The sequence below is a fragment of the Trachemys scripta genome, chromosome 4 (genome assembly GCF_013100865.1).
Source record: "Trachemys scripta elegans isolate TJP31775 chromosome 4, CAS_Tse_1.0, whole genome shotgun sequence".
NCBI lineage: Eukaryota > Metazoa > Chordata > Testudines > Emydidae > Trachemys > Trachemys scripta.
The window spans coordinates 87,345,093-87,372,068 of NC_048301.1; the positions used below are offsets into that span (position 1 = coordinate 87,345,093).

Genomic DNA, 26,976 nt, shown 5'->3' on the forward strand with positions numbered 1-26,976 from the left:
AGGTGGCCCTGCTTGCCGGTGGGGGGGGGGAGCTTCCCCGTTCGCTCCCTCCCTTCCTCCCTCCGTCCCAGAAAGTCCTAAGGGGGAAGTGCTGGGAGGCAGGGAGGGGAAGGAGGCGGAGAAGAGGAACTTGTGCAATGCTCCCTTGTAAAGGACGTTATAAGGGAGCATTGCACAACTTTAAATGAGTATGTTCCCTAATGGAGCAGTGATGTAACTTCAAAACAATATTAAGCGGGAGGACGTTAAGTGAGGAATTACTGTACATGGGGAGTCAGGGCAGAATTTGCCCAGTAGATCAGATTCTGCTCTCATTTACGCAGTTGTAAACCCAGTGTGACAGGACAGTGGACAATGAGTGTTCCCATTGACTTCAATGTAGCCAGGATTTCACCCACAATCTTCATGGGAGCATACCACAGTGAAGACCTGCTCCTTGGATGCACTCAGAAATTGCACAGAGCCCTGATCTCACAGAGCTCACACACATTGACTTTTGTGAGGTCCCTGGAGGGAAGGAAACGTATGCAAAGACACTGCTCCCACATTTGGTGCTTTTGAGGTATTATTATTTCGCTTTACTGCCCTCTGAGCCCCACAGCAGAGGAGAGTATCTGGGCCTTTGCCTTTAGGATTTTGGTTTGTGCCCTAGAATTTCATGTCCATGTTCTGTCCGTGCTTTGGTGTTGCTGCTACCCTGAACTGTGACAGGAAAACACGGAAACTGGAACTCAGGTCTTGGTAGATAAGTAAAGCAGGGGCAGGATATTATTTTCAACTATCTTGTTTTAAAATCTTATTTGTCATTTTTAATGTTTTCAGTTTAAACATGTATAGTGCTGGTGGTTTGGGATTTTTATGTCGTTTTAAAATGTATGTATTTTAGAAAAACTCTTCAGTTCATCTTTAAGGCATTTGCCTTCTTTACCGTGGAATGCTGGAAGTGACAATATCCATCCCTGCAAAGTATTATTCTTCCCGACGGCATGGGCATAGGTATTTTATAGTTTGATAACTACTTTAATTGCATTCTCGATCAAAAGTTAGGCTACTGTGGTGTCCCAGTTCAGAAACATGTAGATGTTGCCTCTAATAAGGTAGCTGCCTGTCTTATTACAGCAAGCTTTGGCTTTTATTCAGGCTTCAGATATTGAGTCATCGAAGTAATAAAGCCTGTATCATCATCTTCCTACAGAAGCAGGCATTCCAAAAGTATACCCTAGGGAGCAGAGTTGTATTTTGATTCAGTATTTAATTAAGAGTTTGGACAATACATATAAGATTGAAAACAGCCAGGGACTGAGGAACCAGCAATTGCAACACTGGCAACAGAACTGAAAAGGAAGCACTTAATCTTCTATAAACAAAGAAGGCAAAAATGCTGCTAAAATTCCGGGATATTTTCAAGGTCTTAATATTTACAGAGAGTGGAGCAACAACAATACTAAGAGTGAGTCTTTTGCCTGCTTCTGTAATAGTGAAACCAACTGCATGCTGTCCAAGCTATAGCTAAGTGATTTACAGCACTGTGTTTCCAGAAAGCTAGAAAGCAGAGACCACCTCAACCCAAATATCAGCCAAACCCATAGACTGGCAGTGAACTTGCCTGGAAGGAGACCTATGCAGATAAAGTACTATGTGTGGCAGAAAGAATTGGGAACCAACGAGAATTTGAGGTGAAATAAGAGCATCCCAGGAAGGAGGCTCTTTGAGGCAGCTCCTGCTAGCAAGCACCAACCAAAGGAAGGCTGCCAAGAAAGCTTAGATGAATAAGCTTTAAAACTTTTACAAACACCCAAAGCACAAAAGCTTAGACAAGCCCACCCTGTGTTATATGACAGTTTTCTAAACTTAACCACAAATTTAAGCATTAAAATGTTTCCAAGTGTGTAGGTATTTTGGTTGGTTGGTTGTTTTGGATAGGGCTTTTAGCAATGCAAAATACATGGATTAAAATTAAGGGCCTGATTCTGAACCCCTTACTCACTTTGAAGTATATATGCAAGTTGTCCTAATTGAGTGTACTGGGATGGCTGGTGTGAGTAAGTACTACTCAAGGTGCATGGGGGGTTGCAAATATTATCCGAGTCATATTGGTTATCTGGTTTTGTTTGTTTGTTTGCCTTGGGTCCAGCTCAACAAATCACTTAAAAGCATGTGCTTAAATCCCATTAAAGTCAATGAGATTTAAGTAATAAGGGTGAGATTCCCTGAAGAGACTTAGGCATTGCAATGATGAGCATCATAATGACTGTTCCACTATGGTTAAATATTGAAATAGTGAATGGGCCAGAGAGGAAATGGAAGAATGGGTGAGAATGACTCTGTAGTGAGTGTGCTAGCCCCTGAGCTAAAAGTTATAGCGTGGATATCACCACCTCCTGGATACAGAGAGAGACCCAATCTGATAGGCAGCCTCTGACACACCTACCAGATCAGGCCCTGCATGTGAGTTAGGGGGCTGAATGCCTGTCTTCCCCTGGTTTGTGAGTTGCTCTGAGGCTTAGGCACGAGATAGGTATCCAGGAGCCCAGAGGGAGGCACCAGTGCACGTGCCTAGAGGCAGAAACACAGGTGCCTAGGGAACTTTTATGGCAAAAAATTAGACCGAGTGAGTTTGGGCACCTACAGGTTTCAGTGGAAGTTTTGCGGATCACAGTGGAGCCTAAACTGGGATGTAGGTCCCTAAGCTCGAGACTTAGGTGACTAAGTATCATTGTGGATCTGGGCCTAAATGACCAAAATAGTTATGAGAAATGCAGAGGGCCCAAAACAACTCCCAGTTCAGCCAATGGGAGCTGGATCAGGTCCCATGTGCCTGAGAATCTTATAACATGCAAAAAGATTCAACACTGGTCTATAGCTGAAATATTTATGTCAAAGGGACCACATTAACAGAGGTGGGGCAATTCCAGAGCGTATATATGCTGAATTTCTTCTTACCTTATTCTTAGCTTGAGACTTCCACTGACAATTAAAAACTGGTTACATACTAGCCACCATCCCCAGTAACCTAATTGCTGAAACCAGCCAGAATAGTGATTGATTAAAAAAATTCAAAATGTGTATTTTTGCCCCAGAAGAGAAATATAACTATTTTTCAAAACTTTTCCCAAAAATGCACCCAGCTTTTCATACAAAAACAGGTTATCTTGAATACTGTTTGCAGATGTTGTTGCCCCATCTCAAAAAAGATATATTGGAATTGGAAAAGATTCAGAAAAGGGCAACAAAAATGATAAGGAACAGCTTCCATATGACGAGAGATTAATAAGACTGGGACTTTTCAGCTTGGAAAAGAGAAGATTAAGGGGGGATATGTTAGAAGTCTATAAAATCATGACTAGGGTGGAGAGAGTAAATAAGCAAGTATTATTTACCCCTTCTCATAACACAAGAACTAGGGGTCATTCGATGAAATTAATAGGCATCAGGTTTAAAACAAAGAAAAGGAAGTATTTCTTTACACAATGCACAGTCAACTTATGGAACTCTTTGCCAGATAATGTTGTGAAGGCCAAAACTATAACAGGATTCGAAAAAGAACTAGATACATTCATGGAAAATTAGATAGGTCCGTCAGTGGCTACTAGCCAGGATGGGCAGGGATGGTGTTCCTCACCTCTGTTTGCCAGATGCCGGGAATGGGAGATGAGGAATGGTTCACTTGATAATTACCTGTTCTGTTCATTCCCTCTGAAGCACCTGGCATTGGCCACTGTCAGTAGACAGGATACTGAACTAGATGGACCTTTGGTCTGACCCAGTATGGCCATCCTTATAGTCTTATGTTACCTGATAAGATGAAATTTCATTTTTCAGCTTTAACCTAGAAAGTTTTATCATATTAAAGCTTTATTCTATATCCTTTATTTTCTCTTTCCTGTTATCAGTGATTAACTGTGTGCTTTGAAAGAATAGATATCTTCTTTTAATCTCTCCAGACCTCTCATCCTGTATTTATTTTTCCACACTTTGAAGCCTATATGGAACTATAGTGAAACACTTTAAAAAAATACTATGATTGCTCAATTTTTAAAGGGAGGAGAGGGTATAGCCTGTTTTCTACCTCCAATAATCAAGCCTTTTAACTTCTTACTTAAAAGGAAGCACATAAAACACTGCTGTTTCTGCAAATGATTGTGTTCAAGAAATGTTAATTACAGGGATTGTAAGGGAGAAGATGCTAGTTAAGTAGGGAATCTTTTTGGTATTTCTGGCTAATCTTTTCAAACTAATATATTCACTGCTGCCAAAACTTTGACTTGTTTAATGACTGGTGACACTTTCCCTTTTGAACACCGTATTTACTTTTTCAACACGAATTGATAGTAGTGGCAGATCTTTATGGACCCACACGTATGCATGGTACTGTGGCTTTAATAAGGGAGTCCTACTGTAAGGACTCTTTCCAAACTCGCTTCTTGGCTTTTTAAGTGACGGAACCCTGGTGTAATTTGAGAGCAGAGAGATCCTAGGGATAGCATTAGCCAAAAGCAAAGCTCCACATTACCAGTCCAGATGTGAAAGAAATAGTAGCAAAGAGCTCAGTCTGGGGCTCCGGAGACATCTGATCTCAGCCTTCCTCTGCACCCCCTCGGCTTTGCTACATTTCATCGGCAAGAGAGAGGAGGGGGAAGGGGAAAAAAAGAAGAAAGTCACAAAGTTTTGCTTGAGCCCTGGAAAAGGGGCGGGGGGGGATCCCCGACGTAAGTCAGGGCAGTAGGGGATCTTCCAGGGGATCTCCTCTGGCTAGGGAGCCTTGGATACAATTTGGAGCCAAGTCAGTGCCTTTAATGAAGCATGCTGAGTCTGTGAGGAGTGGCTGGAGGAAGCGGACTGCCTTTGCTGCTGCGGCTCCCTAAGCTGCCCTGATCAGGGGGGTAGCCGGGCAGGGTCGTGTGCGCGTGTTTGCTCTCTCGGACCAGCCGATCTCTCTGCGCCCCTTCCGAGCCCCTCTGGCTCACTCCCGCTCCCGGGATGCTGGGGCTGCGCTTGCTGTGGGTCAGCTGCCTGGGCAGCCTGTGCCGAGGCTATTTCGATGGTCCCCTGCACCCGGAGATGTCCAACGGGACTCTGCACCACTACTTCGTGCCGGACGGCGACTACGAGGAGAACGATGACCCAGAGAAGTGCCAGCTGCTCTTCAGGGTAAGCGAGCACCGGCGCTGCAGCCTGGGCGGGGAGCAGGGGCCAGTGGGCGGCGGGCCCAGCCTCTCCCTGCGGGAGGAGTTCACCATCCTGGGCCGGCAGGTGGAGGATGCGGGCCGGGTGCTGGAGGGCATCAGCAGGAGCATCTCGTACGACCTGGATGGGGAGGAGAGCTACGGCAAGTACCTGCGCAGGGAGTCCCACCAGATCGGCGACGCCTACTCCAACTCCGACAAGTCCCTGGCTGAGCTGGAGAGCAAGTTCCGGCAGGGCCAGGAGCATGAGAGCAAGGAGGAGAGCCGCCTCAATGATGACTTCCAGGCCATGCTCGTCCACACCCGGGCCCTGCTCACGGAGACCTTGGACATCTCCGCAGGGCTCCGGGATAAGTATGAGCTGCTCTCCTTAACTGTCAGGAGCCACGATGCCAGGCTAAACAGGCTCAGGAACGAGTATCTCAAAGGGTGATGCCTGTGGGGCAGCAGAGACCTGGCCATTGGGTTGGGAAACAGTTTCTTGTGGTGGCTACTAGCAGTAAGCACAGGCGTCCCAGCTGGGGGCTTCTCCTTGGAGGGGAAGTGGCAATGACAAAACCAAGCCAAACTTACAAGCCTGGAGTCACCTCGGTGCCCATCATGGCGAGGGGGACTCTGCTTTTCACCATGCTCTTTGCATTCACCCATGGGCCTCTCCCTGCCACAAATTATAGGACCCAGGTACAAGACAGTGGAGAATCAGGCAGGTTGGTGAGCGTTTGCTGGCAGGACTTGTCCCAGTGAAGTCCTGCAGGTAACTGCTTAACACCAACAGGAAGGTTGCAGTCTGGCCCTGCATGGTGCCGAACATTCCGATCAGCACAAAATGAGGGACTCCCCCCATAAAATCTTGTTTAGATTAAATATAGAAAAAAAATTAAAAGCAAATATCAGTTAATGGGGAGATTTAGTACATTGCTGTGACAGTGTTATTAAAGGGTAAATATCATGGGCCTGCTACTCTACTTGCCTTGCACTTCTGTCCTCACTCTACACCTATGCAAAGTAAGTATAAAATGCTGCCACAGAGTCTGCCACCTTTACTGATGGTGAGTAGCAGCACCTTGTTCCAGAAGACACTCTGTTGATTTCAAAATAATAAGCTTACTTACAGAGTAAGGTGCTACTCAGTAGAAGTAAAGGTGCTGTAACCTGCCCTTTGCTAGCATTTTACAAGGACTTTGCATAGATATAAAACGGCTGCACAAGATACCAAACAGCAGAGGATCAGGCCTTCTTTTTTTCAAAATAGGTCCTAATTGCAGTTTAATAACACGTGAAGTGGGTTCTGAAGTTCTGTAGATTTTATTATGTACCTCCCACTAACACACAACTTTCTTTCTGGGACTGTATTTATAAGATTTGATTTCTGGTTTATTTTTTTTTAAAGTTATGGGTTGTAAATTGTAAACAACTAGCACATGTATAGGAAGCTGAAGTTTAGAGGTATGTTTAAATTAAGTGTCCCAATATTTAAAAAAAATACCCTGTATTATATTGTGCATCTCTAATTACAATAAAGTAACCTTATCATTTTAGATTTTCTACCATTAGTTAATGTCATCTTTTTCAGCTAGATTCTTGATTCAACTACCATAAATATGGACAAAACACATTCAAATGCATATGTACTGGACTATGGATCTCTTGAATCACTTTTGTTTTCTTGTTTTGATATTTTTTTTACTCATTCAAATATAGGCCCTCTGGCCTGCTAATAAATCCTTAGCTTTCTTGGTTTGTTAAGAGCACATATATTCTGCTTATGTAAAATACTGTTCTGCTAAATAATTTAAAGCTGTGATTTTCATTTGTGTTTTGATAGAAGAAAACCATTCTGGCAGTCCTTGTACTCTTTAAGGCTTGCTAATATGTGACTCTAAGTTACCAAACCCCAAGAGCCAGCTGAAAAGGCATTTGAGATTCAGACCCTACAAAAACTTACACACGTGAGTAACTTTAAATAAGAAATGGAAAGCAGAAATAAGCACTACTCCCAGTAGTGTTTGTAGTATCAGACCCTAGACTTTTAGAGCCTTATTTTTCTAAACCCGATAAAAGGTTTTGTCTGTTCCAAGACAGTGATTTTTATTTGTGGTTACCTCTGTACTTTTGCTAGCTAATCTATTATTAAAAATTATTTGTGTTCCTAGACAATAGCAAAAGTGCATAGCAGGTCTTTGCATTATGGTTTAATATTTACTACCATCAGTGTTTAATCAACTGGGTGGAATATTAGCTACTGCATTATTGGTAATGCCGGCAGGATCACTGTTTGGGTGAAAATAATAATTGTTCATGTGTTGTTTTAATAAATATTTGAACACAAAATTGAAGCACACATTTTCTTTTATGGTTCTATATGAGTCTATATCTGATTTTAATCACAAGGTTGTCAAACATATCTTTTCAGGAAAACTGCTGGAATATGAAGTGCCTACCTAGTGAGAATTTGCTTTTTACTAAAAAATATAAAATTCTTCAGCACACAACTGCTCAATGCAAGTAATGCTAAAAGAAAGTGGCTACGGCAGATTCTTTGGCGCTCACACCCGATAAAAAATCAACATATAGAATTTGCAACTTTATGGAGTTGCAACAAAAGTTGTTTTGTAAACATGTAGGGCCCAATTCTGCCAACCATACTCATATTTAGCAGTACCTTACTCTACAACTAATGTCATTTGGTAAATTTTTCAAAAGTGCTCAGTCAGGGACAGATTTTCAAAGGTATTTGACATCTAAAAATGCAGATAGGTGCCTAATGGGATTTTCAAAAGCACATAGGCACCTAATTCTCATTAGATCAATGAGAGGTAGGCATCTAGGCACTTTTAAAAATCCTACTAAGTGCCTATCTGTATCTTCAGGTGCCTAAATACCTTTGGAAATCCGGCATTAAGGCCTCTTTGAAAATGCTGCTCATTCATTTCAATAGGACTGTTCACAGAGTAAGATATTACTTAATGTGAGAAAAGGTGGTAGAAGCTGTCCCTAAAGGCAATATACTTACTACTTGTGGTGTTTTGCTTTTGAGTCCACACTACTCTTTCTCACCAACATTTTTGAGCTAGGCTAGTGACCATACCTCAAAGAACTGCGGGGATTAATTCATACTTCACTGTCTTTCCTATCTTTCTTTATCTCATCCGCTTAGAATTTTGTGCCAAATACATCTGTACTATAACTCCATTTGTGCTAAGATTATTTAAGAATAACTTTGTAGCTCCGCTGAGCCAAGAGTCACCCCAGAGATGAATTTAGCCTTTTGCTTTTAAATTTAATGTAAAGGCTCACTCCATGGCCTCTCCCCTCTCAGCTTTTTGGAAAACAGTATTAAAGCTTGAGTTTTAGAGTCTCAGTTTAATAAGTCACTGGCCACAATATCATCTATAAACCTTATTAAGGGAAGTGAGGTGCCAAACATGGCTTGAATCCACACTACGGGTTATTAAAACCATTTTATACCTCTATTCAGACCCTACAAGAAAGATCGTCTCAGACACAGTTCTCTTGAACATAGCTTACGTTAAATTGGTTTAGCTGTACTATGAGAGGATTTGTTGTAGCACAATGTTATTTGGTCCTTCCAAGCAATCAAGCAACGCACAGCACAATGTCAAGAAGGTAAAGGCTTGCAGAGTAGCTACTTCCAAAGCAGGAATTATCCAGGGATGTTTGGTATAACTGCACATTCAGATCAATGTCCCTGTGTATGTATATACACCTAAACTTATTTGAAATTCATGCTAGTGTGATCAAGTTTCTGTGACAAATCTCTCCACTGGATATTTATATCTCAGCAAAAATGTTTTTAAATATACTTCAGATTGGAATGGCAAATCAGGCCTTAGCACAATGTTAAGTCATTAACACAATGTTGCTTATCTAAAGTTTGAAAAAATTCTACTCTGCCATTTTTAAGATGAGTACCAAATAAAATGGGGGGTTGATTCTGCCAACACTTAGGTCTGGATTATAAAAAGTTCACCTGTTTATCTAAAGGTGTGATTTTGAACCAATTTAGTTAACCCAATGCAAAACCGTGGATGAACACTTAAATGTATTTAAACTGGGTGTGTATCTGTTCAGTTTGTGTCAATAAATGTGTAGGCACAAACTAGGCTGATACAACCATTTTAAAACCATTATAAATGCATCAGTACAGGGGTTTGGACTGGTTAAAAAGCCTTAGCAATGGGTATAGAATTTACTACAGCAAGTAATTCCACTGAAGTCAGTGGTAAACTGTACTGGTACAAAGTTTTTTGCAGGACTGGATCATCAGTGATTTTGTCTGGCTTTTTAGGGCCCTTAAAATTACAATTAAGGCCTTTTAAAAATGACAGAGGATTGCAGTTCACTTTGTAGCCTACTTGCTTTTCTTTTTTTTGATCTAGGGCCAGTTCTTCAGCTGGTGTACCAAGTTACAGCAACTGTGTGTCTTGTCCTTTGTTTTTAAACTCCTGGGTATGTATGTTGAAGGGGTTAACATATACTTTCAAGCTTCTCGTTGAACATTTCTTGAGGATTTTAAATAAGAGACCTTACTGAATGATTGCAGCAATTACTTCTACTTAGTAACTCATATCGTTATGTCAAAATATTGCAGCCCATATGGTGCTCAATCATTTAAAAAAAAAAGTAATAGGCTGAATTAAGAGCAAGCTGCCTTTTTCTGTTATGACTCTATCCCATCCACTACAGCTCATTTCAAAGCTGGTGTTTTATCAGTTTATTGACGAGCAGATGGAATCAGGTGATGGAGTTATTTTTTTAAGCAAATCATTTATCTGGAACTATCATAAAGAAGCTTGTTACTGTAGTTTTGAAGGAGGCTTTAACTCACTCAGCCCCAAAACTTTACAGATGATGCTCTAAGTCAGTAAATAGACTGCTTTTATCCCCCTCGCGTAGCTTACATCTGGAGTCAGTTCTATGTCCTAAACATTCTTGTACCTTAGGTATTTTCTTCTCAGAGATACAACATTCAGAGGGGAGGAGAACTATTTTAAAGATATGGGGTGGCTCTGAAAGACTTGGTGTGTGGAAATTGCTTAAACTGGGCTCATATCCATAGCAGTGCACAGCAATTCATCAAGATTTGCACCTGAAAAGAGAAAAAGACACTCTAAGATCATTACACTGTGTACAGTAAGGTAGTAGTCAACAGGGTGAGCTAAGGACAGAGCATAATCTGATTCTTAGCCTTAGCTCAGAAAATCCTTGTTTTTGTGGGTTGCATATGGAACCCTCAGTGAAAGAAATTTGACAGCTATGAATAATGAAGTAAACACTATGCTTAGAATTTGTCTAACTGCAAAAACATAGTTTGCCTAAAGATTGTTAAGGAAATTTGTTTCCTGAATCTTTGCCCAACTATTAGCCATAAAACAAGCAAAGTATGGGTCTATGTTCAGTTCCTGAAATGTATGCCTCACTGACACAAATAGAGAACCTGCCACATAAACCATCCACACACTTTTTCCATGTTTTACCAGTGTAGTTATTAGAAAAGAAAATAACATTGGGATTTTTTTCATTTTCTTCATAGTCTTCTTGCTTACAACATCAGTTAACAACTGGAGAATTCCAAGTTTAAGGAACAAAGCTGTAAAGGAGAGAACATCTATCTTCCATAACTATTATAGCCAGTGGTGAGCTGGAGCCGGTTCTCACCAGTTCGCAGGAACCGGTTGTTAAATTTAGAAGCCCTTTTAGAACCACCGTTTCTAAAAGGGCTTCTAAATTTAACAACCGGTAAAGCTCCAGCAGCTCGCCTCGCCGCCCCCGGCCCCGGCCCCAGCTCACCTCTGCTCCGCCTCCTCCCCTGAATGCTCCGCCCCACTTCTCCTCCCCCCCGCTTCCCACGAATCAGCTGTTCGTGTGGGAAGCGTGGGAGGGCTAAGAAGCAAGCATGGCCTGGCTTCAGGCGCTGCACGGCCCGGGTCCAGCTGCCCGGCCCGGCTCCGGCCCCAGCCACGCAGCCCATCCGGCCTCAGGCTCCGGCCATGCAGCCCAGCCCCAGCTCCAGCTGCACGGTTCAGCCCTGGCCCCAGCTCCAGCCGCCCGGCCTGGACCGACGCAGCACGGCTGTAGCGCCGCCAGCCACCTCCAGGGGGCTCGGTAAAGGGGCAGGGAGCAGGAAGGGGTGTTGGATAGAGGGCAGGGGAATTCGGGGGGGTGGATAGGGGTTGGGGCGGTCAGAGGGTAGGGAACAGGGGGATTGAATGGGGGCAAGAGTCCCGGGGGGGGCAGTCAGGAAGGAGCAGGAGTTGGATGGGGCAGTCAGGGGTCCCAGGGGGGAAGCAGTGGGAGGCAGTCAGGGGCAGGGGTTCCAGGGGAAGTCAGGGGACAGAGAGAAGGGGTGGTTGGATGGGGCAGCGGTCCCGGGGGGGGCCATCAGGAATGAGAGGAGGGGTTGGAGGGGGCGGGGGGGGGCGGTGGGGGGGGAGGGGGGGGGGGTGGATGGGGCAAGTGTCCCAGGGGGCTGGCCACGACCCCCTCGTGGGGTGAGGAGGGAACCGGTTGTTAAGTTTTTGGCAGCTCATCACTGATTATAGCTCCTAACAATGTGTCTTGGAAATTCTTGTACATTGCAGTTGTACTTGAGTTCTGCTGAACCTTGAAGAGGTACCATGGTTGTTTGCAACATGTCATTAGCATTCTCTCATTAGAAAATGCAATGCCAAGTGCACCTTTTCTTCTTAAAAGGCAACTGTGTTCAGTACGTACATCCCTTTTCATTACTTCATTACTTTCATTAGTTAAGTCTAAAGCAGACTGAACAATTAAAAGGGATCTCACAAAACTGGAAGACTGGACAACAAAATGGCAGATGAAATTCAATGTTAATAAATGAAAAGTAAAGCACATTGAAAAACATAATCCCAATAATGCATATAAAATGATGGGGTCTACATTAGCTATTACCACTCAAGAAAGAGACCTTGGAGTCATTGTGGATAGTTCTCTGAAAATATCTGTTGAATGTGCAGTGGTAATCAAAAAAGCTAACAATGTTAGGAACCCTTAGGATAGGGACAGATAAGAAGACAGTAAATATCATAATGCCACTATATAAATCCATGGTGCGCCCACATCTTGAATACTTCATGCAGTTCTGGTTGCCCCATCTCAAAAAAGATATATTAGAATTGGAAAAGATACAAAAGGGCAACAAATTGATTCCATATGAGAAGAGATTTAAAAGACTGGGACTGTTCAGCTTGGAAAAGAGATGACTGAGGGAGGGGGATATGATAGAGGTCTATAAAGTCATGAATGATGTGAAGAAAGTGAATAAGGAAGTGTTATTTACCCTTTTACATAACACAAAAACTAGGGGTCATTCGATGAAATTAATAGGAAGCAGTTTTAAAACAAACAAAAAGAAGTACTTCACACAACACACAGTCAACCTATGGAACTCATTGCGGGGGAGGTTGTAAGGACCAGAACTATAACTGGGCTAAAAAAAGAATTAGATAAGTTCATGGAGGATGGGTCCACCAAAGGCTATTAAGCACGATGGTCAGAGATGCAACCTAATGCTTTGGGTGTCGCTAAACCTCTGACTGTCAGAAACTGGGACTGAATGATGGGATGGATCATTCGTTAATTGCCCTGTTCTGGTCATTCCCTTTGAAGTACCTGGCATTGGCCACTGTCAGAAGGCAGGATCGTGGGCTAGATGGACCATTGGTCTGACCCAGTATGGCCATTCTTATGTTCTTACTTAGAAACACATGCCGAACCTTTTTTCCATGTGAGAGCAGTTGGTCATGTTTGAACTTATTTTGGAGAGAAAACAATCTGTAGGGAAGGTTGGCTTAGAGAGAAAGTCATAATTCGGAGTTAAGATTGGCAAGTGTAGGATGACAGAAGAATTCCCATACTTAAATCATATTTTCCATACACTTTCCATATTTCATATTACACATTCCACATTTTACTGCAGCAGCAGTTGCCACCATAAATTTTGTTTCACTGGTAACACATTTTACAATAAACAGACTGTCAATGTTTCAAGAGGTTTTTCAGTCTCCTTAATAAATCATCTCTTCCTACAAATATATGACCACCATAATTTACACAATTTAGTCCATTGAAGTCAATAGAAAAACCTCAAAGGGCTGTGGATCAGGCCCTTAGTTTTTAATCATCCCTTATTTTCCTTATAATGGTTATTTGGGAGCTTAATAGCCACATATCTGGACAGTGACAAAAAAGATCCTTCATGTAAATTGTTTTGATATTACTGGATAGTTCTTTGATAACATCTAGGCTTAGAAGGACATGATAAACTTCTTGAGACACCAGAACCTGACCTTCCTTAAGAATTAGAATCTGTCCTAGTTTAATATAAATTTAGTTTATGATATGTGATGCATTAACATTTAAACTCAGTTTAATTTCTTCCCAGTTATTTTCATATTTTGATATTTTCACACTGAAATACGATCCTTATGCCCATTGTAATCCAACATACTTTGCACTAAACATATATATGCAAATAAATGCATCACTGAAGCTACATAAAATAAAATGAATAATATAAGATTCTTTTTGTAATATTTACTCACTCATATTGCACATAATGTGTATATTCAGTTCAGATTAACTGTGTTAGGCTCTAATCCTACAAACATATAATTGCATTAGTAGACACCAATCAGACCAGCAGTCCTATGGTCTTCAATGAGACTACTCATGTAAGTCAGGACTACTTGTGGGAGTAAAAATGTGTAGACTCTTCTTTTGTATAGGGCAAATACTTGTCTGAATTGAAGTCCAGGTTAAAAGACTTGATACAGCCTTAAACCTCATTCCTGCAAACACATACATACACACTTTTATGCATAATCTCAATACATACCCACAACCCATATATGAAACTCCCACAAAACTCAATAGGGTTTGTGCATGACCATTATAACCCTTTGACTGTGGAAGAGGACCCATTCCAAAGGAGGTTGAGGTTGCTCATCATCTGGTAAGAACAAAGCTCTATGGATGTCTTGAGGGATGTGCTAGTAGGAGAAGGAAGTAACTGAAGTATGGGCAGCAGAATTTATCTTTACTTTGAGTGTGTAGTACCCATTTGGGAGGGACTGCTAAGGAAAAACTAAGCCCTAAGCATGAACATTATGCACATTTTTTTCTTCTGCTTAAATTTTGATTTTGTTCTTAACAGATGTAGTATGCACAAATGTTTCCGTCTATCTGTCTGTTCGGACTGCTTTTAATATCAGTACCTAATGGCCCATTTCTAGCCTCTTCAAAGTTTACATCGTCACTTCTGCTACCACTAATTTTGAATGTCAGGTCCCACTGTCAGTTATTTAATCAGAATATACAAATCTATTATTAATACACTCGATACCATGTTATACATTTTTCATTTGATTTTTTTTAGACTAACCTTAAAACAAGCTATAGTAGGAAACTGATGTTAAAAACCAGGAACACTGAGTCTTTAGGAAAAGAATTAAATCCAGGAATCCATTGTACTATCAACAGATCTTGTAACAATACAGTCATTTATCTGGAGAATTTATCCACTGTTCAGTCAACTATGAATTTCATATCCTGGATTCACTAACATCAGCTAGAAAGATGTCACTAACTACTTACATATCACATTAATGTGTACACTTTGTCTGGCAAGCCATCTATAACACCATAACATCCATAAAGGTTCTGCAGTAGCTCTTAACGTGTTGTTGTATCCTAAAATTGCTCGTTGTGCTTTTGGGTGACATATCATAATAAGGTGACTTATTTCTAAATGCTATGTGATGTCAAGCCTCAGTTTAATCTTGGATTGTGTATTAAATAATACATAGCACGGTAGAGTAATAAATTCTAAGGCCATCTTGAATCCTCAAAAGGACAATAAGGCGTCTATTTTTGTTGACCTTCTTGTCCCTCCCCTTGGTCTAGTTTGGTGCCTATTTCTGTTTAGGAAGGAAAGACAGCGGCTGTCAATCATTTAATCTGCCTATTAACCTAGTGGCTATATAAGGCAGTGCACAGATCAGATCGGGGCCGACCGTCTGAGTGGTAGAGTACAGAACTGGCAATTAAGGGTAGGCCATTCACCCCACACAGGTTACTTGAGGAAGGGACTGACTTACTACACACATCTGATCCATCTACCATAGGATTCGCTCACTGCACACACGATGACACAGATATAAGAAACGGGAGGGATTTAACAGCTTACCTGAAAGAACAATCATCTGATCCTGCTGCAAGATCCTGCTTCCTGTTGTGCGGTACCACCCTGAGGAGAAAAGAACATCAGTGAATCAAGCTGCAAGAGATGGTATTGTAATCATCCCTTATCTGTGGGCAAAGTCTCCTTATTGTACAGCCTGCCTTGTTTTTATTATCTATTGGTTATTAACTGGTTATCGCTTTGGGGGTCCTTGCTTCCTTTTAAATAAACCTTCACTGCATCTTTATTTGTTAAGTTTTATGTAAATTACAAACCCCCGGTGATAGATACAGGTAGGAGATGAACTTGAGACCAAGACATTCCCCTGTTTCGGTCAACAGCACCAGCTGCCATTTGTTAGTCTATTGAATCACATAAATGATTAATATTTTAAGAAGACTTTTATCTTTAAGAACATGCAAGTGATCTAGCAAATTTGATAACCAGATTTCTACTTCTTCAGAGCAGCAGTAGACTGCTTGGCTTGGGTATTCGGAATTCTGGGTAAACCTAACAAAAATTTTCCTAGGCCAGCAAAAAGGAGTTGGCTCTTTTACTCATCTACTGTAAAACTCATCTACTTCCCAGGGGAAGGCCTCATTCTAATCAGTTCTATATATTGAAACAAATACAAATGTTTGATACAAGATCATTGCCATATTCAGCTTGAAACAGACCTAAAAAGACCGGCCTTATGCCAGTGTAAAACTGCAGTAACGCTGAAGTGACTCAGGCCCAGTTTTAGTGCACAAGGCTACCTTTTGCTCTAAATTAAAAATAGAATTGAGTCACTTTTCCTTACAAATATACTGCTGATCCTGCAAATCCAAACACTCATGTATTGAAGTCAATGGGCTATTTGCATGAATGAGGATTCTTAGGATCACAGCAGGGCAGCTCCATCCTTATACCCTTGAAGGTGTTAGGTACCTCATAGTGGGTAGAGTCATGCTAGAGTGGGAACAGGGCACACAGGTGAGCAGGTTGCACTGCAGAAAGGAGCATAGGTGCCGACTCCATGGGTGCTCTGGAGCTGGAGCACCCATGGGGAAAAAGTGGTGTGTACTGAGCATCCACCAGCAATCTCCTTATCGGCTCCCCTCTTTCCCCCAGTGTTGCCCGCCCGCCAACGGGCCCTGCCGATCAGCACTTCCCCCTCTCTCCCAGGGCCTCCCGCCTGCCGCAATCAGCTGTTTTGCGGTGTGCAGGAGGCTCTGGGGAAGAAGGCGGGAGGAGCGAGGGCACGGCCTGCTCGGAGGAGGGGGTGGAACGGGGCAGGAAGAGGCAAGGTTGGGGATGGGGCGGGGCCTTGGGGGAAGGAGTTGGGACAGGGCCTGGGGTCGAGCAACCCCCAGCACATTGGAAAGTCAGTGCCTGTGGAAAGGAGAGTAGTAGCAGGCACACTCCTTCTCAGAAAGCCTGTCACCTAGGGTAATATGGCTCGGCACTGCCTCTTGTGCTGGGCTGTCCCTGACAGGCGTGTTCTGACCCTTTACCTCTAGAATTTTTGTCTATCGTTATTCAATCTGATCTAATCTAATATCAAAGACTTTTGTGTAGGTGATTTGGAGACTGAGGTCCCAAGTCTGGTCTGAAGCTGGCCAAGGCTGCTTTCACCCTGTGCCCATGGCCCAAAGGATCCATTCCACTGTTGGGAATAATTGGAGTGCAACTGCATTCCTTTCTCCCCAACAACCATCTATAAGGAGGGCAGTAAGTGGGGCTGGTATGGAACTGCTTATCCCAGGGGAATCCTCAGGTAGCCAGCTACACCAGCTTTATAGCCCTTTCGTGCTGTTCTGTTGCTCTAGCTCAGAGAATTAGTCCCATTATTGTTTTTATATTTATATTTATATTGCATTAGCAATTAGAGACCTCAGCCAGGATCTCATTGTGCTAGGCACTGTACATACATATAGCAATGACAGTCCCTGCACCAAAGGGCTTTCCATTGGGTCTCATTTTGCAATCCTTACACAGGTTGAGTAGTATGTATTTACTTAAATATTCTCACTGACTTCAGTAGGAATACTTGCATAAGTGCTACTAAATGTGAGTGAGAGTTGCAAGATCAGGCCCAAAGCAAATGCAATGGGCTAAATTCTGCCTGGGTCTTAAGTGGGTGCATAATGTAAGGATCCCTCCTTGTACCTCTTGCATGGCCGGCGTACCTGCAAGATAGAATTGCCTCTCTGCATGTGAGGGAGCACTGGGAGGCATTCTGCAAAGTTGGAACAGAGCACTATGGGCTGTGTCTAAATGGCATGATCAAGCCCATACGCTTTTTCTAACAAGGTAACTGGATAAAAATTAGACGTTGCTACCTAGTAAGTTCTGTTTCCCTTTTGGTTTTGCATGCTATCCCCTGACTTAAGAGTTCACAATGTAGTTTGCCTACTAATTACAAAGGATCTGAGTTTGCCACCATTGCTCATACTGAGTAGTCACTTACACCACAAGTAGCCCAGATGAAATCAAAGGGACAACCCATACAGTATGGTACTTCTCCATGTGAATAAGGGTGGCAGAATCAGGTCTAGGGGAAATAAATAAATAAATAAACTAATCCTACAGTACAGGATTCTGTAAAATGATATTGTGAAAGTAACAAAGACATGTGAATGTACTGTAAAATAAATGAGTTCCAGATTTCCATTACACAGTACTTCTGACATTTCTATTTTAAAATTCCTTGTTTTATAGACGTTCAAAAAATAGAAGGGTAACAGTAATGAGTCATATTTTTGCTGAATGATTATGTAATCTAAAAGGGTGTGTGCCTTTTTCCCATTTGCATATGATACTTTTCCACTTGGCTATTATATCACAAATTATGTTATAAATTTAAAGGGCTCAATCCTGGAAATATTGAGTGTAATACTTACTACTTGGAGTAATCTCATTGCAGAATTGGACCTACAGCTGCAAAATCATTTCAGTTCTGTCTGCTGTCCATGCTCATTATTTGCCAAAACATCCACCTTTCGGGTTGAAATTGTCCAAGCTTGATTTCTGTACAAAGGTAATTATTTTTCTTAATGTTTGATCAAAATCTCTTCAGTTGTTTTTGAGTTTGTTGAGGTTGTGTCTATGTGTGTTGAATAAAATATACATTTCTCATTTACAAAAATTCTGAACAAACATTTTTAGACAGGGCTTACTTTGAACCTCTTCTGCCCCATTTGTTATTTAGCAAAAATGACCATTTAAAAGCTGCATACTGAGCATGTGCAATAGAAAATGTTCTTAAATCTACTGGTGTACATTTAACAATGGATGCATTGCACATAGAAGAAAAGAAAAGAACTCAAAACTCCAGTGTTAACGTAACATTAAGACTACAAGGTCAAGAGCTCTGGAAATTAAAAATGTTTTTTTCCAGCAACATCAGCATAGCCACACTACACGATGTTCTTATCACCCTTTCCCTCGATAAAATGTAAAAAATTAACATATTGGTTATTAATGTATATAATAACCTATAAATATTTTTTCAATATATCTGTGAAATATCTACAGTTATGTGATTTGGGGACTTTTCTGTAAGTAAATTGCATGAAAGTTCTGGAATAATATATATAATTAAACCAGCAATACTTTCATCCAAATTAAGGCATTATTTGTAACCTGTTGTATATGTAAAAAGAGCCAAATTATCTGTCTGTAATAAACTTCCAACCTATCTAATTACATTCACCCTGTCACAATTTGTTTATACTTTGCAAACTCCTGCCTTCAGCAGAATCATTTCAATAGGAAAATAGGCTCGTTGGGAAATTACAAACAAAAACAGAAATGGAAGACAGCTTGAGCATGTTTAAGCCTTAAAGAAAGAGAGGGAAAGCAAGGAGTGAACATGAGAAGAAATACGGAGAAAGGATTTGGGTCATAATTTGAAAGCAATGATGTCTTGCTACTCTTGCTGTACAAAATAAAATTAGGAATGCATTACAACACTCTTTTGGCACATGAAGATTACTATTTAATAATACTACCAACAAAAACATTTAATTTCCTATATGTCAAAAAATTCAATCTGAGTCCATTCTAATTGCTAAAACACTTACAAGAACTCATTCTCTAATCAGCCGTTTAACTCTTTCACTGCTTTTGCTCATGCTTGCTTCCAGCAAACTATCCAATTTTTAATCTCTGTGAATGTTTGGTGTTTGTCAAACATGCTGGCTTGAGTGTGCTTACAACTGAGGTTGTCTGTTTGCTATTTACATAGAAGCACCACCAGTTTGTCAGGTGCTTTATAGACAACAGCATGGACCTTATTTACCAACAGAACAGATACATCTCAAGCAACTGGTAGTGCAAGCTTCCCTGTTCCCTTCAGGAGTGTTTGATAAAAGAATTTTCTTGGCTTCTTCCAGGGAAGCCCAGTTGCAATGCCAATGAATCAATGCATGCTTTGGTGTTTTATTACAAGTTGGACACCTTTTCAGCATCCACTGAAAACTGCAATGAGTACCAAATTCATTTCACACAGGCCACTGAGCAGCCAATGGTAAGAGCTTTACACCATCACTACCTTCAGCTGGATTTAAGCCAGTGACCTAGAGGTAAAAGGTTTTCTCTCTCCTGTTAGAAATCTCAACTAGCAAATCCCCACAACAAACATTCCATTGAAATAAATGGAGCATTAACATATTTGTCAGCACCAGAGGTACTTAGCACAGCAGATAAATGAAGGCATTTAAACAATGCATTTAGATTTTTGTATAGAAAGCTCAGCTTTCTGAGGGTTGGTGCTCACAGCAGAGTTGTTTGACAGTAATATCATCTGCAACATTAAGTCCCAGAATAAGGGACAGATCATTCAGTGCAGTGCAGCCACTTTGTACCACACCACAGGCAGAATCTAGCAGTAGAACCAGCATATTTGCCCCAGGATTATCCTAATTCCAGGGGATCCTCTAGTGGCATAGAGATGTCATAAATGTTCCTATACTATTGCCCTCCTTGCTGCTGTAATGAGTGTAACTAGAGGAAATTGCATGCCTGAAGAGGAATGGCCAGGGTGTCCATATGTTGTGCAGTTTCGGCCTGTCGTGCAGAGTAACCCACTACAAAGTATCTCCACATCATCTCAGTCTGCTGATCAAATTGGGTGCTTTTGAAAAGATAAGGCCCTACCATAAAAGGAATAAAAGGTCTTCATCAAGGAAAATGGTGGATTCACCATGTCTTGATAGCTTCAAATGAAGAATGGTTGCCATTCTGGAAGATATGCTTTAGTCAAACACAAGTCATTGGGCTCCATATATATGTATCTGGGTGAAATTCTATTACTTGCATTATATGGAAGGTCAGAATGAATCGGTGAACTAGTATTTTATGGTATCTTGTCTAACGCATGGTCTAATGACCTGAACATAGGCTTGCCATCCAAGAACTCATGAGTTCTAACCCCAGCTTTGCTACTGATTCTCTGTGACTTTGACCAAGTCCCTTTAGTTCTCTGTGCCTCAGTTTCCTTATCTGAATTGAGAGTAATACAACTTATCTGTCTTACACTTTGTGAGAATTAATTAGTTGTTGTTTCTAAGATGCCATGTAGTATCATGATGATTCAGGTCTCTCACCTATAAACATGTTCGGTCAAATTCTCTGTTGATATAAATCCATTGGAGTCAATGGAGTTATGCCAGTCAAAATTCACATTGATTTTAATGGGGCCAGGATTTTCACCCATATGTTATAAAATGTAGTTTGTCTGAAACATGTTAAGATTCTGTGTCTGAAGTATCAGAATATAAAAAGTGGAATATATCTGTGTGAGGAGATTCTACTATGAAACTATAACAAAGGAGGTGCGGAACTCAGCTCTTATTTACATAGACATACATCTTTTCTAACTCTATGGAGAACTTAGGCTTTATATTAATCAATGGAGAGAATTTGGCCCATTTAATAGCTAAGTAATCATTTATTTTACTTACTAAGCTTTATATATTTCCAACAGTGTTGGTACATAACATAAGAATGGCCATACTGGGTGAGACCAAAGATCCATCCAGCCCAGTATCCTGTCTACCGACAAGTGACCAATGCCCGGTGCCCCAGAGGGAGTGAACCTAACAGGTAATGATCGAGTGATCTCTCTCCTGCCATCCATCTCCACCCTTTGACAAACAGAGGCTAGGGACACCATTCCTTACCCATCCTGGCTAATAGCCCTTAATGGACTTAACCTCCATGAATAACCTCCCTGTTATAGTCTTAGCCTTCACAACCTCCTCAGGCAAGGAGTTCCATAGGTTGACTGTGCACTGTGTGAAGAAGAACTTCCTTTTATTTGTTTTAAACCTGCTGCCCATTAATTTCATTTGGTGGCCCCAAGTTCTTATATTATGGGAACAAGTAAATAACTTTTCCTTATTCACTTTCTCCACACCACTCATGATTTTATATACGTCTATCATACCCCCCCCCCTTAGTTTCCTCTTTTCCAGGTATCTGCCTTTACTAACATGTCTCCCTAATAACTGTGGTTCTTGTCTTTTTAAGACAAAGCAGAATGTTAAACTACCACTCCTCCAATGAACTACCTAATTATAACTGCACATTTCTTTTCATTATTCTTATTTAAAACATCTTTATTTCACTTTTTAAAACAGGTTTATTTTTGTTTTGCTCTGAGATTTTGGCACCTTTTTCACAAATCTGTAAATTATGTTTTCAACCAGCTCCACCTAAGCACATCTGCTTTATGTCCAGCCACAGCTGCACAAAGATGCCACAGGCTCCTATTAGTTTCTAAGCCAAAGCACCAGTTGTAATTGACGAAAATTCTTCCTCATCGGTTGTTAGAATTGGATTTGCCTGCAGGGCAAAAGAACTTCTAGTTTCAATACTTATGCCTGACAAGGCCGTGTATAGAGCTCAGGTTTAAGGATTTTAGCTTAAAAAAGAACATTAGGGATTGAATTTCAGGTGGGTGACAGTCGCATATGCAGTGCTCTAGGGAGATACATGCTGGGGGAGGCAGTATTGGCATAGTTTGGGAGAAGCAGGGGTGCTGAGAGCCATTGAACTAAACTGTAAACGCTTGGCTGAATATAATGGAAACCACTAAACGCCAGGGGGGTGCGGTAGCACCCCTAGTTCCAGCACCTACGGTCAGAAGCGCTACGCCCCCTCAGCTCCCATTGGGTTGGGGTGCTGAGCCCGCCAGGGTACGGATTAACAACTGATTAGCGGACTGAAGCTGCCCCCGGCCCACACACCGCAGCTGGCCCTCCCCGCGCTAGCAGGTGGCGCCTCCCCTCCGGCGGCGGCCGTGGCGGCCTTTCCTCCACTTGGCCCGGCTCCCCGGTCCGCAGGTCCTGTCCTCCCCGCCATCTGTTGCAGGGCGCGGCGACGCGGAAGGAACAGGCCCCTTTGCCAGCACAGGGGGGTGCAGGTAAGCGCCGCCCGCTCCCCGCGCTCCGATCGCAGCCCCGGCGCCGCGGGAGCAGCTGGCTCTGGCCGCCGGGCGTGGGACGCGCTGGGGGCGAAGGGGGAGGAACAACTTCGCAGCGTCTCCTACCCCCCCCCCCCCCCCCGGCCCTGCCAGGGGAGCGAGCGCAGGGGGCGGGGCACCAGAACACTGGGGCTCACAGGGCGTCAGGGGGGGGCACCCCAGCCTGGGGGCCGCTGCAGGGGAAGGGGGGGGTCAGCTGTGAGAACAAAACGTGGGGGGTGCTTCAGAGTGGGACACCCTGTGTTTAGGGCAGGGGTTGCAGATGGGGGCAGGACACGACAGAGGGGGCAGAAAGGGGACACTGGCTTTGGAGAAGGATTGCGGGGAGGTTGCCATAGTTTTGGATGGTGCTTCTTTAGCACAGGTCATGGATGTGCTCATCAGCTCCCCTCTTAGGACTTTGAGGGGTGTTTTCTTAGGCGTGGGTAGTTACAAATACCCCCCTGGTCTGTGGCCCTTAAAGCAGATAACAACCACCAAGAAATGCAGCCACCTCTGGGGTGGAGAGCAGCAGCTCCCTAGCATCCAGTGGTGATGGGAGAGCAGGGCTATGGTTCTGGCCAAGGGCACCAGGGCAATGTGCTATCCGTAGGAAGTGTGCCATGCGCTCCTTAATGGTCAAGTAAACACTCAGGAGCTGCTTGATTTTTCAGGTCTCACCTTCTCCGTGGTATATTTAGGATTAAGTACTAAATAAACTGTGGACATCCAGTGAGTTTCCATGTTTCAAATCTGAGGTTCAGACTACTAAATCATTCCTCCAGATTGTTAATTTATTACATGTTTAAATTAGATCTCGGGTTTTAGAGATGGATTTCTTGTGGACTTTGGGTTTTTATTTGGGATCAAGAGGATGCATGGAGTAAGGTCTCTACAAACTGGCCCTGGAAAAAAAGTACACTTCTCATATTATTAGAAACATAAGATTTGCCTTACACTTCAACTAGCAGTTTATTAAATCTGGTAGCTTGCCTTTGGCAGTGAGCAATGGCTGATGCCTCAAAGAATATGGAGAGAAGAATACTTAATGCATCTGGCCAATTGTACACTGCTCTATACTTGGGACATTTTTCTTTCCTGACCCCGGCAGTAATCAGTTTATGCTGTGAAATGTGAAATTCAATGAGCCCATTTTTACATGTGTAACTAAAAATATTGCTCATAAAATCATCCAGCCCTTTTAAAAAAAAATCCAGTTACAGTAATTGACTTTCTGACCTCCTGTGGGAGGGAGTTCTACAGTGTCTTAGTCCAGGGCATGTTAGGGCTGATGTTTGTAGTGTTTCTACATATGCCAGTTATAGGTGGTCCTGTTGGCCCCTGTGGTCTCAGTGTGGTTTTACGCAGAGCTGGAGTATGAAATATACCTTGCCAAGTATCACTTTGTAAAGGACCTCAATCCTAAAACAATTTGTAACTAGTGCAAAAAGGAATATTTGCAGCATGTTTCAATAAGATACAAAATCTTACCTCATCTATTTGTAACTCTCACTTTCTGAAATGGTCAAACCTTTGCAGCCTAGCAGTGGATGCATGAAAAATCTGAGCACTTAGCAGCCCTCATTTGCTTCACTTATGCATGTAACAGTAGTGATTTTTAATTCTTATTTTACTTTTCAGTTAAGTGACTTATGGTAGATTTGCTAGCATACTGTTTTACTTCCAGGCTGTAAATTACATGTATAGATTAGGAAAGGTAATTGTTTATTGTTTACTGTATTGATTATATTGATTTGGAAGGTTATGCAAAGTTGGAATAGAACAGAATCCAGACACTGGACTGGCAATTAACCCTGTAGTGAACACATGTTTATATGGTGTTGCATATATATGTACTCCAATAAAATAACATAAACACTACAAACTTTAGATAATACAGTGAAATATGATCATACCTAAAATATCTTTCCTTGCCTCCTTTATTGTAAATGCTTTTCCTCTGCCTTTTGTCATAGTTTTGGAGATACATTCACCTATATTATACAAATGTTGCTTTGCAGGGTCTTTCTGCTATTATGATATGCTTTGAAAATAGGTGAATTCCCACTCTGCACCAAAGAGAGTGCACACCCTTTGGGGTAGATCCTCAATGAGATGCTCTAACCACGTGGATATAGAGTCATTCTCTGTCTCGCGCTCACCCAATGACTATAATCATTTCCATAGTCAGCTGCTCTCATGTCAGGAATAAGGAACAGGAACACAGACTCTTAAGAAACAAAGACCCTTGGCCCGATTCTGCTCTTATACCAATGTAAATCAACAGTAACTCCATTGAAATCATTGGACTTATGCTGGTGTAGACCCAGTATATAAGTGAGAGCAGAAACAGGCAGGCTCCTTCCTGCTTTTATGAAAATATCTTTTTAGTTACAAAATAGGGGCCAGGTCTATAAGGGGACTCAGGAAGATTAAGGCAGATCAACTAAAGGTGTGAAATCAACGTGCAGAAACCCTCATGTGGATTTCTTCATTCAGGAATAAAGTGGCCTTAGTTTGCTGTGACTAAAAGCTCATTTTAATTTAAATGTTCAATACATTTTTGTAACATTTAAAATGACAACTTTGTTGTTAATCATTTTCTTTACAGATAATGAGCCAAATCCTCGGTGTAAATTGCTGTAGCTCCATTTAAGTCCAGTAAAATGTTGCCAATTCAGCTAAGGATTTGGCCCAGAGCTTCTGATTTTCCTCACCCATATACTGTTGAAAATTGAAAAGTTCTGCTGAAGTCAGTGGTGTTACGCTGGTATAAGTAAGAGGAGAATCCTAGAGGTTTTTGTAAATGTATCTAGGGAAGAATAATATCAAAGGGACTTACTTTGCCAGTTGTTTCTAAGCTGAACTCCTCATTGGCTTCAATTGGGACTTGTTTTAAAAATGGACAACATGATACGACTTGAGGAAAACAATAAACAGCCTTTTTATTCATTACACAATAGCTCTAGCCCACGCAATCGCTCCACATTGAATCGATAAGCAGAGGGATTTGGCAACAGGAACTTTTGTACATTTAAAGAAGGAAGTGGGTAACTTCACCACAAAGGAAATATCTTTGCCACTCTCAGCTGTTCCAGAGATTCTTCACAAATTGTTAGCAAATTGAATCATACTAGAATTGAAGGCAGTTGTTTTATGCTGGTGTAACTCCATTGACTTCAGTAGTTACTCCAGATATAAACCAGTGAGGGATCAGAATCAGGCCCAAATATTGGGAAAATTAGCAATGACACACAGTGTTTGTACATCTTTAAAAAAGCATGCTGGAATATTTTCATCACTGAAGAAAATTAGTATGATAGTTTCAACAGAATTGTTTTTCACCCAAAACATGCTCCAAGGCAGAAGTGCAATATGTTGATGTTTGATTTTGCTGCAATTTATGAGACCGTCCTTCCCTTTTGAGAGAGTACTAAGCCTGTTTTAATTGCACCCACAGTAAGAAACTAAAGTGAATGTAGAAGTCTCAGTATTAGCTGGTTTCAAAATTGAATAGGCTTTTGCTGCCTCCTTCAAAGGACACTGGACTGCTCTCAGACTTCCTGATTAGGGAAAGACCTGTGTATCACTTTCTGAAAGTGTCTAGATTATGGATATGAAGACTAAACATATTTTTAAATTAATATTTAGTGTTTGAGAAAGGGTCAGATTGATGGTACTAGAAACCAAAGTCCTCTGTGCATAGAACAAATGCAAAACCTCCAGTAGTGCAATCTTTCCCACTTGTAATGGAGCTCATAGCTACTTCCCCTTCAAGATTTTCCAAGCAGTAGGTTATGTAGGGAAGAGTGTAGTACTATGGATCTGATATAGCAACATTTCTGTGTGAACAAAAGTATCAGCTATTTTTAAAAAACAAATTCCCTTAGCATGAAAGAAAAAAAAAAAAAACAAACCACTACTACAGCTGTCTATCTGAACTCGCACCCAAGAGAGTGCTTCTCAAATCCAATGAAAATTATATTTTTAAATTTGTGTTTGAGTTGCAGATGTCCTCTTTCCAACATAAATTACGCCAATGGATAGTTTCCAGAGTCTTTATTATCCCTTTTTCCAGAGCCCATTCATGACATGGTTGGTGGCTTCTCTTATTTTGC

The 26,976-nt window shown here is 41.7% G+C and overlaps 2 protein-coding genes and 1 long non-coding RNA gene across 3 annotated transcripts in view; 2 read left to right on the plus strand and 1 right to left on the minus strand.

Annotated features, from left to right (window-relative positions):
• The window catches only part of LOC117877079, a 49,065-nt gene extending 23,244 nt beyond the window's left edge, over positions 1-25,821 (minus strand). The window contains exons 1-2 of the long non-coding RNA XR_004645603.1: positions 25,701-25,821; positions 15,415-15,474 (exon numbers count right to left, since the gene is read on the minus strand). This is a non-coding gene — a long non-coding RNA (uncharacterized LOC117877079). The remainder of the gene's footprint in view (positions 1-15,414; positions 15,475-25,700) is intronic.
• Positions 4,452-6,724, plus strand: FIBIN (fin bud initiation factor homolog). Its single transcript, XM_034769841.1, has one exon. It carries the CDS (start codon positions 4,981-4,983, stop codon positions 5,617-5,619), a length of 639 nt encoding a protein of 212 aa, XP_034625732.1. The 5' UTR covers positions 4,452-4,980; the 3' UTR covers positions 5,620-6,724.
• BBOX1 (gamma-butyrobetaine hydroxylase 1) overlaps positions 22,582-26,976 on the plus strand; it is a 90,419-nt gene continuing 86,024 nt past the window's right edge. Inside the window, exon 1 of the mRNA XM_034769839.1 lies at positions 22,582-22,819. The gene's annotated coding sequence lies outside the window, so the exon portion shown is untranslated. The remainder of the gene's footprint in view (positions 22,820-26,976) is intronic.

Coding starts and splice junctions, on each gene's coding strand:
- FIBIN (XM_034769841.1), top strand. CDS start 4,981: ATGCTGGGGCTGCGCTTGCTGTGGGTCAGCTGCCTGGGCAGCCTGTGC.